At 39.4% G+C, this 21125-nt stretch overlaps 1 protein-coding gene across 11 annotated transcripts in view; it reads left to right on the top strand.

The window, feature by feature from the left end:
• The window catches only part of LOC144078787 (discs large homolog 1-like protein), a 101810-nt gene continuing 80685 nt past the window's right edge, over positions 1-21125 (top strand). For 4 of the 11 annotated variants that reach the window (XM_077607138.1, XM_077607137.1, XM_077607136.1 and 1 more), the window contains exons 1-4: positions 2-406; positions 2632-2796; positions 4875-5685; positions 5976-6054. In XM_077607138.1, coding sequence (XP_077463264.1) covers positions 388-406; positions 2632-2796; positions 4875-5685; positions 5976-6054 — 1074 coding nt within the window. In that variant the 5' untranslated portion in view covers positions 2-387. Of the gene's footprint in view, positions 407-2631; positions 2797-4874; positions 5686-5975; positions 6055-6311; positions 7148-10544; positions 11233-21125 lie in introns of those variants that run through there. The other 7 variants (XM_077607142.1, XM_077607141.1, XM_077607135.1 and 4 more) reach the window with 6 other exon arrangements.

The raw sequence follows: 21125 nt of genomic DNA, 5'->3' as shown, positions 1-21125 counted from the left end.
GGGTGCATATGTGCGTGCATGTGTGAGAGAGAATGAACCGCGTTCCACTGTATACCTCCTTAAAACCGGTCTGACAGAGTCTAATGTCACCTGAGAGAAGCGAAAGAAATGTGTTTGAACTTCAAACAGATGCGGGCGTTTAGTGGAACAAGTGCTCGAGCTCAAAGTCCGCGTGCTCGTCGTTTAAACACTTTGCTTTGAGCTCATTTCGTTCGTGAACTGTTGACTCATTTGTTGAACAGCCAGGCTACAAAACTCTGCTTGTGTCCTTGTGGTGTCCCATTTTTGGAGCGAGGCGACAGGCAGTCCCGGCTAGGACGTAAACTGACTTTTGGAATCGCACAGACAGGCAGCCATCGACTCAATTCAGCCTCGGGGACCGTCACCATGCCTGTGCGACAAAAAGGTACTTTCTCCGCAGTTTACTTATTGTATTTTCTTCATTTGAAACCAACTTTGTTTACCTCAAAACTATTTTTTAAAAATTGTTGGCTGCTCATGTGAAGTTCCGTTTAGTTCTGACAGCTAAACACTGGTCGTTGACAAGATTTACTGCCACGCGTTTAAAAAAAATGTATTTATTTATTTTTTGCTTTTTTGCAGCTTTATTCTTAAAAGCAGAGGTCGTTTTTTTATAGTGGCACAGAAAACATTTTACAGGCATCAAACGCATTATTTGTTGCACCTGCCTACTGTATTTTGCTTCGTTCTGTCATGTTAAAGTGCTATCCACAACTTCTCATCTCATTTTCTGAACCGCTTTATCCTCATTAAGGTCGCAGGGGGTGCTGGAGCCAATCCCAGCTAGCCAGAGGCAGGGGACACCCTGAATCGGTGGCCAGCCGATCGCAGGGCACAAGGAGACTGACAACTATGCACACACACCCTTACCTAGGGGCAATTTAGAGTGTCCAATCAGCCTACCATGTATGTTTTTGAAATGTGCGAGGAAACCGGAGTACCCGGAGGAAACCCACGCAAGCCTGGGGAGGCTATTCACAACTTGATGAGCTGATCTAGATCGCTGCTCATCTGCCAAGGCGAAAGAGTGAAAATATGACTAGACAATTAAAATACAGTCGGCATGGATGTATAAAATATGATAACTTTTCCAAAGCCTCATAGGCCACTGTGGTAGATTTGGAGTAATGTTAAACTCATTTTAATTCATGGGAAGATTTCACCCAATTTAATGTCTCAAGAGTTGGCCTTGCATATTTTTGCCTTTTGACACTTAAGTTATTAAACTAAACAAAAACAACTGCAACAACAATTGCATATCAGGTATTCAAAATAACAATTAAGGTCGGAAACCAAAAACAACTGCATAAGAATTTAAACAAGCAAGCCTCCATTCAGCAAAATAATTACATATTAGGTGAACCGAGCAACACTATTTTAAAACAATTTGCGAGTATTTTCGGAGGTCGATTCGATATCGCCATCTGCTCCGGAATCCAAGTCAAAGCAATTTAAGAGTCCTTCACAGATCTTCATTGTGAACTTGCGACTGGGTAAAGGGTCGACGTTTTAATCCAGATCAACAGTCCTCGGATCCAGGGACTGGGTGAGCTGTCAAGTCAACAGTCCTCGGATCAGGGCAAACAATTAAACGTACTCGGAGCCAGCTGCAGGGGGAAGTGTCCTTCGGTAACAATTATACTAAGCGATTGTCAAGCTTATAATGATTAATATTCCACACATACATATAATGATTAATATTTCTTCATTGTACACACATAATAGTACCCAAAATAACTCCAGCAAAGGCGATTCCATCGTTTTCATTTTATTGGTGCTATTATACGTTTTGGGAAAATATTCGCATTTGTTTGTGGTTAAAGTGCTGTAAAGCCTATTTCATGGGTGGCCAAGTCCGGTCCTCGAAAGCCCCTATCCAGTCTGTTTTCCATGTCTCCCTCCACCAACACACCTGAATCAAATAATCGGGATCGGTATGAAGCTTCTGGACAGCTTACTGATGAGTTGATCATTTGATTCAGGTGTGGTAGAGGAGGGAGATATGGAAAACAGACTGGATAGGGGCTCTCGAGGACTGGACTTGGCCACCCCTGGCCTATTTAAAACCATAGTTATAATGAACCTGACTTTTTTTAAAGTGGCATTTCTTTTCCTTTTTTCCCCTTTTAAAAAAATGTAAATTTGGATGCCATTTGGCCAGTTTGTGTTGAAAGCGTCCAGAACAGAATGTCATTTTAAAGTGATTTTAGCCAGTCGTTTTCTTTGCCTTTTTGCAATATCCTAATCCTAAAGTGACTAGAATCAATTTGAAAATTCAAAATTTAAATTTCAACTCTTTGATTGGCCGTCGATGATAAGCTAGTGTGGATTTGTACAAAACCACAGCAAATACAAAGAAATTTAAATACTCCATTATCTATATGCGGCCCAGTTAAGAACTGTGAAGTGGCAATCTCTAGGTAATCTCTATAAGCGACCGACAACGTGAAGACAAACACACTGTAAAACTATCTTTTGAATTGGGTAAATTGCGGTTCTCCAAAGATGCCCCAAGTTAACCCAGCTTGAACCAACGGTATTCGTATTCTGTGTTACTTCAATGAATACTACCAGGGAAAAATATATTTAATTTCTCTGCATTTTATTCAGATTCTCAACGAGCCCTAGAGCTTCTCCAGCAATACCGGGCCAAATTAGATCAGAGGCAGCAGAGCCAGACAAAACAGGGTCTTGTTGATGAAGATCACCAACTGCATCAGTCTCTGGACAGAGTCATCAATGTGTTCCAAAGCAAGCTCTTTAGTGCTCTGCTTGGTAAGTTTTTCTTTATCTTCTTAACATCTCACGAAAACGGTTACGAAATCTTTTGAAATGCAAATGAGTGCTTCAAGATACAAAAACAAGATCCAAGTTACGAAATGCCCCAAAATGTCAATACATCCGTTATATTATTTTGAAATTGTCGCGGATGCATTGCTTCTTGCTTTACAATCTCGCTACACTCTACTGTGCTCCCATTGGCTGTTTCACAGGAACTCTCTGTTTCAAGATTCTCTTATGTCCCTTTGACTGTTAGGGCTGTGCCCGGCTGGGCCCCATGGGTGGAGGCCTGGCTCCAGAGTGGGCCCCTGGTGACCCGCGTCCGGGCGAGGGGAAAACATGGTTCATTTATGTAACTCGTTATAAAAGGTCTTCTGAGTCATTTTTTGTTTAGTCATTCACCTCGGACCAGTTTGCCAGGGGCACATGGCTCCAGAAAACATAGCTCCTAGGATCATTAGGACACACAAACCCCACCATCACAATGAGGTGATGACTCATTGGGGGAGCACTAGCCTATCTATTAATTTTAACTTGGTTATAATGATGAGTAATTTGAAAAAAAATATACTATAATCAGGATTGCTAATTTATGTTTTGTAAAATTTCTAAAGTAGTCTTAATTATCAACTTTTGAACTGCTCTACTCTGTAATGACCTCTGTCCCTGAAAAAGGTAAAAATGCAAATAAAAAAAAAATAACAGTGCTAACTAAAGTACTAAATACATACCTGTCAACCTCAGCCAATTGCTCCCCTTATTAATGATTGCAATTCCCTTTATGACATCTGACAGCTTGACTGTCTGGGTACATTGCTTGCTGATGCGCTATATATTTAGACTGTTGTGAAAAGGCAGAAGTGACTGACGCGCCTGCGCATATCTTGCTCAAAGCATGACAACATTAGCAATTGACAATGGCGTTTTCGTCTGCTACCAGTGACCAAGACGACCCGGATTAGAGCCGAAACGGGAAAGACTAGATCGGTTTCACAAAAAACGTACGTTTTGTAAAACATTTTTCCCGTACAAAAGTTGTTATATGGCATACACAATTTGAAGTGGTCAAAAAATTTATAAAATATGGAAAAAAATTATAAGTTGACAGATATGTAAATCTTATTATCATAAGGTTTTTTTCTCCATGGGACAAGAAAAAAATATAAATCGTGTGATACAAAGCAATTGACATCATTATATAGTTGTCCAAAAGAATGGGTTGAGCAAATTTATGTCCTTGCTTCTATTAAATAATAAAAATACAAAGCAGTTATGTAGCCTTGCATACATTTCTTACTTTACCTTACGCAACCCTGTTATGATCAGCTGTGTGGCATCACTTTGCCACTAGAGGTCAACAGTGTATCACATGTTAACCATGTAAATAATTGGGTAAAAATGCCATCTTTCTGTTCAATACCTTCTTATCCTCTGAGTAGAAATTTGTGAATTTTATTTTACAATTTTGTTATGAGAAAAAAATACACAGAATAATTTGTGAAACAAAAAAAAATACAATAATTTGGGAAATTTGTTCAATGTATTTTTTAATTAAATAAACTGCACATACATGGTATTTAATGTTCAAACTAACAGATAAATGTTATTAGTTTGAACAATAAATGTCGTGACTTTGTTGTATATTCAATTAAAGTATTGGTTGAACGTGATTTGCAAATCATTTATGTTTTTTTGTTTAAACAGATAAACGACAGGCTGTTTTTTTTACAGACAGTTTTTCACATTGCCTTTTATTTTTTGCATGGTATTCTACTGCAATATAGCTTTTTAAGCAAACCTAGAAAATGTGTTGCTTTTTTTCAGACTCCATTCCCACCGTTTTGGTCCAGTGTCGTTTTAAATATATCCTCATATACGCATACTCTATGTTTCATCTCAGATTTCTGACATGCCTGGCATAAAGTATAATCATGATTTTGTAATCCTGTTTCTTTCCTCACACACTATTAATTTGCAACATTACCAACATAACGAATTGAAGTAATTGTCCAATTTGGTTTGTTATCTATGGAACTTGGTTTCAATACTTTGCATTTCAATTTGTCTTGCAGACATTCAAGAATACTATGAGTTAACGATCCTTGCTGACAGTTCAACCGGACTGATAGATGACAGAGTGCCTCCTTCCTCCCCTGACAAGCTCTTAGCAGAATTTACAGCACTGCCTGAGGCCACTTCTAGTCTTCCCCCCACTCCAGCTTCTGGAGGAACAGCCGAGCCCACAAACATATCTCCAAAATCCAAGTTAATTAATTTTCCTGCTCCTATAAGCGCACCTGCAATACCCACACAACAACCAGTTTCTCCCCCAGTGCAACCTTCTATTCCTCTCTCACAGCCAGCCAAGTTCAAGTCCCGTGCCCCTCCCCCTCCAGTCCAGGATGGGGCTTTGACCTCTACTATCGTGGAGATTTCTAAGCCTCTGTCACCCTCTGAAACTGCAACTGCTGTTACGCAGAAAAGTATGAATGATCCTCCATCAGTATCACAGAATCCAACATCAGAAAATGGTTTAACTAGACCTCTTGATACCACAAACATCATTTTATCTTCAGAATGTTCTTCCACTATTCCTGAACAACAAAAAAGTCATGCCAGTGCCACCGATCAAGTGACTGTTTCAAGCCTGGTCTTGGGCACTATCCAAGGCTTAGTGTCCAACTCTGAGCATGACAAAATCTCCCTCGATCCTAGCCTAGCTACGGAGGCTGTCACAGATAGTCCTTCTACCCTTGCAGGCAAAGAGGACAAAGTTTCAGGCAAAAACACATCGAAAACAAGTTCTAAAACTCCCGCTCAACTTAACCTTAGCCACATTTCCACCAGTCCTTCAAAGCCACCAAGCCAAGGACACCAAAAGAGGTATTTAAGCAATTCATTTGAGTTAAATATTAATTAGGAAGTACTGTATAAATTAAAAATATCACGCATGGTTGAGTGGTTAATTTGGTTTTATTCCAGAAAGTTTTGATTCTGTTTCCGCTCAGTGACTGTGTGGATGTGAGTGCGATTCATTGCTCTGTAACTGAATGATGATCAGCTAAGGGTGTAGTCTGCCTTTAGCCAAATTAATTTCTGATCTCAATAAATGAATGGATTGATGTACAAATGAATAATATTCTTTTTCCTTACTGCTTTTATTCTATGTCCAGCCCCGGGCCACTGAAAGTCACCTCTCCCTTGAGCGCTGGTCCATCCAGCCCCACAGCTGCTTCAAGTCCAGGGGTCAAGGTAGGAATTCCCTTTTGTATTTCTGCTGTTCATAGAAAGGAACGAGTTCAGATGACACAACAGACTGTATAAATCAATTGCAACTAGTTGTTAGAGGAATCAAAGTATCTCTCCTGACTCCTGTTAAATTTTCCTTGAGCACAGCACCCAAACCCCATGGAATTGGGCTCAGTGATTGCCTGATTGTTTGTACTCAGTTTCTGTAGTCTACTTCAATGCGTTATGAACCCTGTTTTTTTACTTTGAAGTGTTTAAAAAAATAAAAATAAAAAAATCAAGCTCAAGCCTGGGAAGTTGCCACTCTAGTTGTTGGTTGTTTTTGTTATTTTTCTAATTCTTGTTGAGACCCACTTTGAAGTTCCACTTCTCCATTATTCGCGAATCTAATTCATTAAGAAATTTTGCATTGAGAGACGAGAGACGAATTCTATCATTGTAATATTTTAGAGGAAATGGAGTGCTTGGCTCAGATTGATAGGTCAGTAAAAAGACAGTAAAATAAGTTAGAAAACAGGGCAGATGAGACGGACAGGAAGCAAAAGAAAAAGCTTCTTTGAGAGCTAGGAAGAAAACGTCTCCCTTATCATCTCTCTGTTACCCATATATAATATTACAATATGTATTCCTTCCTTAAACCTATACTAGTAATGACATGTCATGCATTGTTGTTGCTCCTGACTCCCGTGCTCCAAGAGTGGAATGATCTCCTGTAAGAAGCTTAATGTAGTCTGATTATTGACTTTAGTGAGTTAGTGCTATTTTTGGACAAAGAGAGAGACGGACGGAGAGAAAAAGTTCTTCCTAAACTGGTGGTGCAGTCTCGCGTTGTTACTGGAAAGAAGTGGCCTTTCTGACAATGGGAGGACATCGGAGAACTTTCTCATAAGCAATAAGATTTTTAAGGACACCTGTAATAGGACTATCTTTTTTTCCCAAATGAGGAAATCACTTACACACTGCACTCTAGTTGTGAAGAATTGGACTGAGTCACTAGATTTTGGAATGACTGCGTCATGTTGGGCTGACAGCTTTTGGCCAACTACGAGTGCTACATGTCGAGATGGACCTTCATAATGCTACATCCTCACTCAATGTAATGTACCTTTCATGTAATTTATGTAGCTAAGATATTAGTTTGGCTAGCAAGCTTTATATAGCTATCTTAATATCACCTGTGAACAAAGCAGAGACAAATTGCAGTTTTAGGCAAGGCAAAGAAGATATGGATTATTACCTCTTCATGTGTACAATATTCTCAAATGCATTTGTCTGTAGTTTATATATAAAAAAAATCCCAGGAATATTTTATTCAATACGTAAATAAAAACTTATACAGAAGGTGAACATGAAGACATACGTATGTATATGGGTGTGTATACAGTGGGGGGTGGATACAAAGTGTCAATATTTCTTATATTTGCTTTCATACTCGTCTGCTGTTTAGGAACTGTTGAGGAGCTCAAGGAAAGCACGCAGTTCAGGAAGCGCAACCCTGTTTGCGTCTGTTTCACAAAGCCATCTAGCCTTGCATGCCTCTATATGAGCATAATTACAAGGTTCTATGTGTGGTGTGCAGCACAAAATATAAAGCAGAGTGTGAGTTTCCCCTTCTTGCAGTAAAAGTATGCATTATAGAGTACCGCTGCTGCTTTGAAGCAAGGAAGTTTTAGGGTGAAACCCTTGCGGAGGACCTTCCTTTTGCCCAGGTCCTGCAAAGTCATTCCGCGTGCAGAATCTTAAGTCACTGAAGTGAAAACAGAAATATAAAGACTGAGTCGAATCAGCTCCTCTTGGATTTTGTAATGAGTCAAGTAAATAAAATAGATACATATACACATATACAGATACACACACACATATACAGTGGGGCAAATAAATATTTAGTCAACCACCAATTGTGCAAGTTCTCCCACTTGAAAAGATTAGAGAGGCCTGTAATTGTCAACATGGGTAAACCTCAACCATAAGAGACAGAATGTGGAAAAATAAAACAGAAAATCACAGTTTGATTTTTAAGGAATTTATTTCCAAATTAGAGTGGAAAATAAGTATTTGGTCACCTACAAACAAGATAGATTTCTGGCTGTCAAAGAGGTCTAACTTCTAACGAGGTCTAACAGGGTCTCCACTCGTTACCTGTATTAATAGCTGCATCGGGCTCCATGCAAGATCTCACCCCGTGGCGTCAAAATGATAACAAGAATGGTAAGCAAAAATCCCAGAACCACACGGGGGGACCTAGTGAATGACCTACAGAGAGCTGGGACCACAGTAACAAAGGCTACTATTAGTATTACAATGCGCCGGCACGGACTCAAATCCTGCACTCCCAGACGCATCCGGGTCCGTCTGCGGTTCGCTAGAGAGCATTTGGATGATTCAGAAGAGGACTGGGAGAATGTGTTATGGTCAGATGAAACCAAATATTTTTATATATATATATATATATATATATATATATATATATATATAAATATTTGTCAATATTTGTGTATATATATATATATATATATATATAAAATTAGAGAGGCCTGTAAATGTCAACATGGGTAAACCTCAACCATGAGAGACAGAATGTGGAAAAAAACAGAAAATCACATTGTTTGATTTTTAAATAATTTACTTCCAAATTTTCTAATGAGTCAAGTAAATAAAATATACACATACACATATACGCACAAGCACGCACACGCGCACGTACACATACACATACATTTATATAGTATATATGTGGATGCGGTAGCAGTTAATACAGCTGACTTTGACATATACATTTGCGTTACTGTAGAATATTATCATAGCTGCAATTGCCTTCTAAATGAACAAGGTACAAGATGTATCTCAGTCGAGCAACATACTATTATCTTGTAAATTACAAGATAAGATAGTGTCAGTTTATAGGCTGTGAGTCAGAATGCTTCCTTGCTATTGGATTGATCTTTATACAACTAAATAAGTTAACCTTGAGGAAAAGAACCAACAAAAGACTTATTGTAGCAACATAGTATTTAACATTGTATTTACACTGCAGATGTGGTCAAAATCCTGAAATTGTAGCATGTATGACAGTTTTTAATCACATTTATAATCGGTTCAAATAAATAATCAAATATAATACCGACGAATGGAATTCATGACATTACAAGTCTTCATTTGATCTCATTCTGAACAACACTGCCATAAGGATTGAACATTTTTTAACATAACTGTATAGTGTGTATAGCTTTTTGCCTTCCATAACCAATGGCCAATTTTTTTCATAATATTACTTGATCATATTACCCTTGTCTGATGTCAAACTGTAATCTTAAATAATTACATAAAATACACTAAAGAATAATAAAACTCCCTGAGAAGGTGTTTTTAACAAACTACTTATCAACAATATTCCAACTCTTGGTGCAACATTTTTCTTTTAAATCTTTAATTTAAATATGTCTGCTTTTCTCCAACCTCTTCCTGGCTAGATAAATTGGACAAAATAAATATTTAGACAAAACAGACTATAAGAGCTGATCATTTAATCGTATTTGAAATTATTTTTGTATGATGAATTGTGATGAATGCAGTCTTTTATAATATCGGATAGATTCAATGGGTATTCAGTTGACAACCATGCACATACACACGCTGCATAGTTATTTCTGTGCTGGCTGACCTACAAATGTTAACATGTAGTGCATGCCTGGGAGGCATATGAGGTTGCATTCTCTCTGTTTCCCTGTCACTTCCTTTTCTAATTAAACACATCTATTTGACTTGTTCCTCAACCCTCTGTGGACTTTCTCATGCAAAAATCTTGGTATTTTTACATTTTAAAATTGTCCACATAATTTTAGTTATAGTCAAATCATTTTCTTACTTTTATCATAACACAATAACATACAAAACCCATGAGTATAAACTACATAACATCCATAAGTTGATATGAAAGCAGCATTAAGTGCATAATTGTAATTCTAGAATTTTAGTGATAAGCCACTATGCTTGTGGGAATAGCAGATGTAGTCCTGTGTGTTTGTGTGTGTGGTTTTGATGCATGTACACAGCAGGGACCACATCTGCTTCATAGCAATCAAAGGTTCAGATCTTAAGCCGTTGTGACTGATCACATCTGAACAATAATTAGAAACCACTGAGTTGCTATCTGCTCTAGAATGCAGGTACGTCGTGTTTGCTTTTTTAGTACAAGTTTTTGTGACATTCAAATTTATCAATAATACGTGAGAGTACAATATATTAACGTAAGATTTTTTTTAAAGTGGCGATTTGTGCCAAATATTATTAGTGCACCCAATTAAAGAATACCTTTACATACAGGTGGCCCACTATCTCCAATTTCATAGTTAGCAGAGGGAAGGAGGTATAAAATAACGTATGATGTCACAAAACAGAAGAGAGGAGGAGAATGTCCCTACTCTATGTGCAGGTCTGATTCTTTCTGTCACTCACTGATATAGTTGTTGAAAGGCGGGCCAAGAGAGGCAGTGGAGCAAAGAGCAGGGGGAAGAGAGTGAGCGGGAGAGAAAGGGAAAATCGAGAGAGAGTAACAGAGAGAAGGATAGCGATTGAATAACAGAGGCAAACATTCAGATAGTGGTAGGAGATGAATGGTTGGGACGATTGCTGCTGAGAGACCACATCCACACTGACAGTTGCATACATAGATTTATTTTGGACACATCGAGATTCATCTTCACATATGCACACAAATGCTGACAACAACAACAACACACACGTGCTGACATATTTTTGAACACTCAAGTAGCTCGGGCACCTTTCACGCTGCTTCCTAACGATCTTTGAGGATTATGCTAATGAACAAGATGGTGAAGATGAGAATGATGAAGAGCAAGAGGGAGAGGATGCTGGCCTGCCAAAGCTGAGGACCACACCAGGCGGTGGGGGGGCACGGCAGGGGAATTGCAGGGCAGGATGGAGCATGGTTAGAAGTTATGGATGTTTGCGTGCGTGCGTGCGTTCGTGCATGCATGCATGCATGCATGCATACGTGTGTGTGTGTGTGTGTGACAGGGTGCATGCATCTATGTTAAGTGTATGAGTGAAGGTGATGATGCCCCCCCAGCGTAGGATCAGCTAGCTAACGTTAGCCACATGTTGTGCCACTGCAAAGTAGCATGCACCAACAACACCATATCTTTGATGTTTGGATGCAAGGTAGGTTAAAAGTTTTTTAAAAGTTTGAGTGTAAATGTCCAAATTAGTTGGCTTGCTGATGGTGGACTGTATTTTACTCATGGCAAATATTATATTGATTAAATTTTATAGTAAGTAGAGTTATGATCACATAATTGAGATGTGATATATCTTTTAAACCGCAGATCAGATTCAGATATACAGTAGTTTGTCCTATCTGCCTAAGACTGGAGCATTCCTAGCAGATGTGACATTTTACAAAACCTGGGAACATTACTATTTGTGCTCTAAAGAAAAGAAAAACAAACTAAATAGTTGTAAAACAAATAAAAAAAGCATTCCAATCATTCAAAAAGTAATATCACGATGGCATACACTGTGAATGATGGCTAGCACCTAACATCAATATTCTGAAAACAGACGACAGGCAGAGCAGAACTGATGGGCTGATGGTCAACTGATGGGCAGGGCTGTGCTGAAGTGATATTAAAACTCATCACATAATATTATGCATCCCTGGAGTTTGGATTTTTTGGAATCAAACATTTTCCATAGCATAACAAACATTCTCAAGCTCTGAATCAGAGACCCCTAACATGTTTTCAAAGACTGTTGGAAGAGTTTAAAAGTTTTCTGTCATTTGTGCTGCCTGATTATGTCTTTTAAAGGTATATCTATATATCTATGTAAAGTCAAATAACTCAGATCTATTCCATAAGAATGAACAAATTCAATCTGGGAATATTTAAGCATCAGGTTATTTTTTTATCATTTGGCCGGGGCACATAGCTTTAAGCTTTTAGGGGAATGAACAGTACTAGGAATAGCAGAGTCTTTGTTAAGTGTGTTTAGTGGAGGAAGTTTAGGTTCAATTCCCACTCAGTAATGGTGTGTAAGTGATTCTGAATAGACACTATATTCAGCCCTGGGACTGACTGGTGACCAGATCAGGGTGTATTCATCCTTTCTACCAAAGTCAGCCAGGATAGGCTTCAACACCCTGGCTGCAAACTAGAACAGTATAATCAGTCAAGACAACCCATAAATGGCTTGAAGAGACCCAAGCTGATGGCAATTAGAAGCAGTGAACTGGCCAAAAGTGGGGACACTGGGCAAGACTCAGGACAGATGATGAAAAGATGACAAATTATTTGTTGGCCTTGTGAGCCCCAGTCCATCTACTAAAAACAAATCTATACAGTTGTACCTCTACTTACGAAATTAATTGGTTTCAGAACTTTTTTCCTAACTTGAAAATTTCATAAGAAGAGCAGTACTTTATATGTAAATTCTCTGATTTTTTTCCACGGTCATCAAACAACTGTTTTTTGACGAAAAAAAATATCCACAAACCTAAATAATCTTCCCATTTTGCAACAGTTGTATTACTCCTCTATTTCCGAGTGTTCCATCAACTCTAGAGAGTTCATTTTTATGCCCTTCGACCAACTCATCATTGTCCTTCTCGCACTGGTAATTTTCTTGGGAGGCATGATGATAAAATCAGAAGCAGCTGCTTTATCCACATTTGAAAAAACTCAACAATAAACGCCGTCAGAACTCTGTGACGATGAACGGCGGGCAAAAGTAAATAAGCGAAAATCTTGAAACATGAATAGTGGTTGTTGTGAGACAGCCAACGATAGCCCAGTAGAGTGTAGCGAGGTTCTAAAGTGAGAATCGATGCATCCGCGACAATTTCAAAATAAAATAACGGATAAGCAAATGCATTTACTTCTTGGGGTATTTCGTAACTTGCAGCTTTTTCGTATCTCGAGGCACTCATCTGCATATAAAAAAACTTTCGTAACCTGAAAATTTCGTACCTAGAGGCATTGGTAAGTAGAGGTATGACTAATTGAATAGGAAAATGGTCTGACATGGGAGGGAATCTGGTGATTATTTAATTTTTAGGGCTTGAAATTTTAGGAAGAAGAATCAGGTGATGATGGACAAGCTGGCAGTTAACAGTTGTCTCTTAGCAATCAGAATCATGGTTTGTACTTTTTGGAGGCTCTTGGCCTCAAATCCGGCAACCTATCCCCCTCCCAAAGTCAAAGGAAGTATTTTAAAAATGCAGGTTGTACTCTCAAGTGAAAATAATCCTTCCTAGAAAAGGGAAGTTGCCGTTTGTTGCTTACCCATGGCTAAGGTTACAACTGAAGTCTTACATAACATCAGACTACTCTTAGAGGACAAGCACTGACAAAAGCTGGCAAACAAGTCTTCTGAAATTCTGCAGTGGAAACAAGCCTATAAAACATTAATCTTTCAAATAGGAAGCAAAAGAATGTTGCTTTTTTTAGGGGAAAAAACTGTATACTTGATGAAGCTAACCTCAAATGACTTTGTAGAGGGTTCTACTATCTGTTAAAAAAGGCACTGCTAAAACAGTGAGGAAAAATACACAACTATTTTTACCTAATACGGAGATGGTCTCTTTTGTCTCAATTTGTTTTGTTAATAATAATTTTAACTGAACCGAATATTATAGTGTGTCTTTGTGTTTAAATGCTGTTCAGCTCATGGTAGTTCGGACCTAATGGAGTGAATAGACCTCACTTCTGTCCTATTAAATTACTTCATTGTGTCACTTCAGTAGATGGAGGCAGGCAGAAAGTCAACGGGTGAATGAGTAACAATATCAGAGAGAGAATTGGGGTCATTAGAACAATGTGACAAAGTCAAATCTGTGTTTGCAATGTGTCCCATCTAATGTTAGATATTGTTACATTTCATTTTATACAGTTGATACAGTGGGCTTGCTGCAATTAACTATTTTCTAGTCAATAATAATAATAATCGGACATAGGCCCTGTCGTCATCATCAACAACAAAAAGCCTAATTGTCATCACACCCAGAGTCAGTTTGTTTCTTTTCTTTAGTACCTGATATTGGAGGGCGGCCCAGTGGAGCGAGCGATTAGCGTGTCAGCCTCACTGCTCTGGGGTCCTGGGTTCAAATCCAGGTCATGTCCGCCGTGACCATACAGTTTGCATGTTCTTTCCGGGCCTGCGTGGGTTTCCTCCTGGTACACCATTTCCTCCCACATTCCAAAAACATGCATGATAGGCTGATTGGACACTAAATTGCCCCTAGGTATGGGTGTGAGTGTGTATGGTTGTCCGTCTCCTTGTGCCCTGCGATCGGCTGGCCACCGATTCAGGGTGTCCCCTGCCTCTGGGCTGGAGTCAGCTGGGATAGGCTCCAGCACCCCCCACAACCCTAATGAAGATAAATGCGCTTCAGAAAATGAGACGAGAGATGAGATTAGACCTGATATTGGGTTTTGTTTTGTTTCGTTTTTTAACTCAAGGGTTATCTGGATAAATCCTCTTACATTTACAGTTAAAAGGAGTTTGTTGCTTTAGGAATTCACTATTGTAACAAACTCTCACTAATATATTTACTTCCTTTTTATGGAAGAGCAAGTGGATTTTTAAGGTGTTCTGTGGGTTTCTTTTCCCTTACTGTGTGTTGTACATTAGATAAAAATGTGTGTGTGGTTTGATTAAAGTTTGTCCGCTACTGTATGTAGTTTGGGATTTGAGTGCAATTGTTTTTGTAAGGAAACCCACTCTTTAAACAAGTAGATTTGAAATCCTTGGTGGTGTGACGTTGTTTTGTGGAAGTACTCTCCCACTTTGCTTCCTAGGTCAATACAAATTACTCTGACAAACACACCCACTCACCAAGGACCAATAATAGAAAGAAACCAGTGTCTGGCGACAGCTTACTATCACTCTCATAACTGTCATGCAGTGATGTCACCCAGTAACAACTGCAGTTTTTTGGCCAACAGCAAAATGGGATTAAAACTGTTTTTTTGCACTTTTTGGGTTTATTTTATTTATTTTTAGAAAATCACTGTCTTGTGACTCTTAGATGTTCAGTTTATCCGATTCAGTAATGCCCTCAATTGAGATGGGGGCACTTCATGTATTGTAGTCCTCCTTTCCATCATGGTTGTCTCAAAGGGCTGGAAATGGGGCTCAGTCTCTTTAAGAATACCTTCCCCTGCCACTACACCTTTTAATATGGCTTTTTGGAAAATGGCTTGCTTTAGTTTTTGTGAGAATGTTTGTTACAAAAGCACAATAGATAAGTTTCTCTTTTACAATAGTATCAATGTAAAATGCCAATGTAAAATAGAGTAGTCAAAACTCGTGCGGTCGATTGGTCGCCGGTCTTTTGGTCGCCGTCTTTTGGTCGCCGGTCTTTTGGTCGCCGGTCTTTAGGTTGCCCGTTGTCGAGGTCGGGGCGACCAAAAGACCGGCGACCAAAAGACCGGCGACCAAAAGACCGGCGACCAAAAGACCGGCGACCAAAAGACCGGCGACCAAAACAAGGTAAAACAACACGGTCTACGCATCAATAAAAGCCAACAATGGCCATGAGCAGTTTCACTGAGCCGACGTGTGAGTGTATAAGAGTTTGTATGCGTTTTCCCTTTAAGAAGCTACGTCCGTCAGGGTCTTAACAAGTTCTCCAACAAAAAACAATAAAAGTCCCGGAAATTTGGATCTTTTCTTTAGCCTAATAATTACTAGGGCATTAAGTATGACTAAATAGTAATTCGCAGTTTGTATTTAGGGAATTTGAGCAACGATTTAAATGGTAATTATCACTTACCTTCCGGGCGACCAAAAGACCGGCGACCAAAAGACCGGCGACCAAAAGACCGGCGACCAAAAGACCGGCGACCAAAAGACCGGCGACCAAAAGACCGGCGACCAAAAGACCGGCGACCAAAAGACCGGCGACCAAAAGACCGGCGACCAAAAGACCGGCGACCAAAAGACCGGCGACCAAAAGACCGGCGACCAAAAGACCGGCGACCAAAAGACCGGCGACCAAAAGACCGGCGACCAAAAGACCGGCGACCAAAAGACCGGCGACCAAAAGACCGGCGACCAAAAGACCGGCGACCAAAAGACCGGCGACCAAAAGACCGGCGACCAAAAGACCGGCGACCAATCGACCGTGTACCGCAGGACACACCATGTAGGCTATAAACTTTACAGTGAACTTGTAGGCAGTGTAGCTTGCTATGAAATTTGTTTGTGTGTTCCTCACAGGTTTCGCTGTATTTGTTTTTTCTTTATAAAATTATATGAACTAAGAGCAGATCTTTTTGAGAAGAGTTTTTTTTTAAATCAAACTACGACCAATTCTGATGAAATGCGTCGTCCTTGAAGTTACTGGAGAAAACTTTCCTTTGCATTCAAATATATAGTTCCAAATGGACACTTTTTGGAAAATAATTCAATTAAGTTGCTGTGTGGATTAGTCTGCTCAACTGTTGAGGGTGAGATGTGCTATAGCATTACCTGCAACGAGTATTGAGGGGGTGGCGGTGAGCTGGGCAGCAATGCACCACATACGTCAGAGCAGAGGACGAGTTCCAGGGCAGACGGAGCTAGGTAGGACCGAATGTTTTAGCAGTTGCAACCGGCAGACAGGAGAAACTGAACATTTTCTCAAAAATAGGTCAATTGTATTGTTAACCACGGATGACCACATATCATGAATATAAGCTTTAAAAATCTTTTTTACATGAACCACCCAACCCTTTAAACCTAAAATAACTAATTACCGATGTTCCGGCTAACTCCTGTTTTCCCAATCCTGTGTAGTCCTGTATGTCCTCCATTCTTAGTATTTAGCAAGTGCTCTGGCTGTTTTGTGTTCTCTACATTTACGGGGAAACCCTGTGTGCGTGTGTGCGTGTGTGCGTGTGTGTGTGCGTGTGTGCGTGTGTGTGTGTGTGTGTGTGTGTCTATAGAGATATAGGGTATAATATATAGGATATATAGAGAGATAATGTTAACTTTAATTTGCAGAATTGATCTGGCTCGGTCCAGTTTTCCAATGTATGATTACAGTACTGTGAAAGCAAGTGAATTTGTATGATGTAAGAGCTTGACTATAAAGGAAACGATGCAGCGATGGAGGCACATTTGTGCGTGTGTGAGAAGTCCCTTACGGCAGAGGATCCTCTGCGCTTTCATATCTTACGAAGCATGACTAACACTGGTTGTTATTCTGACACACATTAACACAGCTATAAACCAATGAGGAAAATACACTGCAATGTTTTATCTGCTGGCAGTCCACCCAAGTTTTTACTGATTGACAAAACTGGCTGATGAATACGCTTTAGTTATCTTTCTTTGTGTAAAATTGGATTTTTTTGGAGGTTTGTTGATCGTTACATCATTAATTAATTCAGTAGATTGCAAATGCCATTCAAAAGTCACACAATGTTGAGTTTCAGTATATACCCTGCTCACAAAAAATGAAAGGAACACCTTAAAGAAACACATTAGATACATCATATTTCAATATGAAGTTGTGTATCTATACAAATAATGACATAGCAATGTCTTAGGAGCAAAAGGATGGCAAGTGTGGTAATAAAAGTTTTCCGCCGAAAGGGCTCAATTGTTTAGACACAGGTCTGCCTGTTCCGCCTTGCACAAAGGAGCAGGTTTTGTTGGTACCCGGACATTTCGTCGACTGACGCTTCGTCCCTGGACGCTTTGTCCCCGGACGGTTTGTCGAACGGACGGTACGTCGCCGGAAAGTTCGTCAGCCGGACACTTCGTCAACGGACAATTCGTCGACCGGACACTTCGTCAACGGACAATTCGTCGACCGGACACTTCGTCGACGGACAATTCGTCGCCGGACACTTCGTCGCTAGACAGTTCGCCTGACCTTAACTACTATTAAAGAAGACAAAGGAAATTCACATATTCTTTATTAAAGAAAATAAAACAGCAAAAACTCGCTCGACGTGTGCGTACTAAATGGGGTCGTCTCTAAACACAATACGCACGAAACGGTTCCTACGTTAAACGGTTCCTACGTTGATTTTTTAAATAAAAAGCAATTAATAAAATGTATTTTATTAAAAAGTTTATTAAAAAGAAGACAAAGGAAATTCACATATTCTTCGTCGTCTTCTTTTTTTTTGCTTGGTATTCCCATAGGTATCGTGTATACAGACTAGATTTCCGATGCGCGTTGTGAGGCAACGGGTATCGTGTATACAGACTAGATTTCCGATGCGCGTTGTGAGGCAACGGAGCTAGACGTTGTCGCTTGTCGGCCATTTTAAGAACAGGCCCATTCGTCCTATTAATAGGGTCAATATAATTTGTTCTTTGAAAGGACAATAAATTGCTTGATTTAAAATCAAACGTGTGCGTCTATATTAAAGTCAGAGATGCAGTATTTTTTGGCATACTTCATAACAAATATTAGCATCCAGTCAGAATCTTAGCCACATCAATTCGCGATTAAAAACCAAACAGTTAATAGTAATTTAGTGGAGTCACTCAGTGCCCCCCCTCCCCGAGGAACCAAATTTCCTTTGTCTTCTTTTTAATAAAAAAAATATTTTTTTTATTTTTTATTGCCTTTAATTTTAAAAACAACAAGCGACGACGTCTAGCTCCGTTGCCTCACAACGCGCATCAGAAATCTAGTCTGTATACACGATACCTATGGGAATACCAAGCAAAAAAAAGATGACGAAGAATGTGAATTTCCTTTGTCTTCTTTTTAATAAAATTTTTAATAAAATAATTTTATTTATTGCCTTTTATTTTAAAAATGGAGCGCTCAACGTAGGAACCGCGGATCGAAAATCTAGTCTGTATGCACGATACCTATGGGAATACCAAGCAAAAAAAAAGAAGACGACGAAGAATGTGAATTTCCTTTGTCTTCTTTTTAATAAAAATTTTAACAAAATAATTGTATTTGGATTGGATTGGATTGGATTGGATAACTTTATTCATCCCGTATTCGGGAAATTTCGTTGTTCCAGTGGCAAGAGGGTGAGGGTGTTATTGCCTTTTTTTTTTAAAAATGGAGTGCTCAATGTAGGGTCCGTTTCGTGCGTAGTAGTGTGTTTAGAGACGAGCCCATTTAGTACGCACACGCCCAAATGTTGATGTGTTTGTGTTGTCGAGCGAGTTTTTGCTGTTTTATTTTCTTTAATAAAGAATATGTGAATTTTCTTTGTCTTCTTTAATAGTGGTTAAGGTTAGTGGTTAAGGTTAGGCGAACTGTCTGGCGACGAATTGTCCGTCGACGAAGTGTCCGGTCGACGAAGCGTCCGTTCGACGAAGCGTCCGTTCGACAAACCGTCCGGGAACGAACCGTCCGGCGACGAAGTGTCCGTCGACGAAATGTCCGGTCACGGGTTTTGTTCCTGCTGATGGGTTCAGGAGCTTCTCCTGTCCAGCTCTCAGAAAATAACCACCAGTCTCCCTATATTTCCTCCATGTGCTGAGAGAAACAAACCTGTAGGGTTAAGGAATCGCCTCTTATTTTCCAGGAGAGATAATTACTCAAGCCAAAACCAGCAAGTGGAAAAACAGCCAAAAAATGTCTAGAGGGAGAAACTTGAAATGACCTCCACATGTAAAACCATTCCTGTTTGGGGCTGAAAAAAAAATAAACTAGAGGAAACAAATGCGCAAGCACACACAAACATTATTAACAATTTTTATAAGTTAAACATAGGCTCAACTTATTCTGCACGTTTAGGTCTTATCATTAATTGTGCTTAATAAACATTTAAGAGCTCGCATTGAATTGATCCTTGCAGGTTGTATAAATTGTAGACAAAGTAAGAAAATGTGATTTGAAATAAGATTAATGGCATTTATATTTTACGCTATTGTCATTGGATAATAGAAAACTGATATTATGCTTAGAAATTATTAACACATCCAAAATAGCCATGTCACAATGACACTGCTGGCAGCTAGACAAAAATAAATAAAACATCCATTATCTGCAACAACGATGCTTGTTAGCCCGTAATTAAGCCATTTTGGTTTGAAAGCTGCGGGGTTTAAAGGGGAGAGAAAAAAAACCTGGGCTATACAGTACTACCTTGACAAACGAGTGTCATAACATATGAGAAATTTGAAATACGGGGAAAATTCAGGGCAAATTTTGGCCTTGACATACGAGACAACTTTGAGATACGAGCATACAAGCATACGAGAGTTCTCGATGCGGCTGCCAAGTGGCCGAGAATGCGATAGGCTGCTTATGAGAATAGTATCGCTCTGTCTTTCTCGCCTCATCTCTCTCGCGTAAAGATATCTACGAGCAGCGGCCGTACAGGTTGCATTTTTGCATTAATCAGTGCAAAATTGAGGGAAAAACAATGGGTCCAAAGCAAGCCAGTGCAACAAAGGGCTAACCATAATTTCCAAGCAGCGCAGTGACATTCATAACGAAATGGAGAGCCTTTATTTAATATGGTTAAAAGATAAACAGTTAGCGGGAGATATCCTGACCGAGTCGATAATCTGCGATAAAGCCAACAGAATCTACATGGAAACCAAGCATCTGAAAAAGACGCCAGCTGAACCCTTCAAATCAAGTCGTTGATGGTTCGATAATTTTTGAAAAATGAACTGAGTGGGAAACACTCGGTTCTGAGGCATGTAGAAGCAGCAAGTTCCTACTCAAAAGCCGTGGTGGAATATATTAATACCTGTGCCTTGGTTATTGCGCAAGAACATTCAAATTTAGGGTAATGTAAGATTAAAACTTATTTTTTAGTGAGTGTGTGTATCGTAACTTAAAGTTTATGTTACGAGCTCTCTTTCTCCTCTCTCTATCTCTCTCTCTCTCTTTCTTTCTCTCTAGTCCGTGTATTCTGTTACTGTCTGTACTGAATAATGTCAAATTTTAGTATTGAACATCATAACCACTACATAGGTACAGACGCTCCCCTACTTACGAACATTCGAGTTACGAACAACGGTATATACGAACATGTCTGCAAATTGCGTTTATGTCGAAAAATGTTCGTAAGTTCGATTTTGTATTGTGCGCCTTTTTCCGAGTAGTGCTTCTTTCCGCCGCTAATACCGACGCC

Source organism: Stigmatopora argus, chromosome 8, assembly GCF_051989625.1.
Source record: "Stigmatopora argus isolate UIUO_Sarg chromosome 8, RoL_Sarg_1.0, whole genome shotgun sequence".
In the NCBI taxonomy this organism is placed as follows: domain Eukaryota; kingdom Metazoa; phylum Chordata; class Actinopteri; order Syngnathiformes; family Syngnathidae; genus Stigmatopora; species Stigmatopora argus.
Note: the sequence above shows the minus strand (reverse complement) of the source record. Positions and strands in the feature narration are given on the sequence as shown.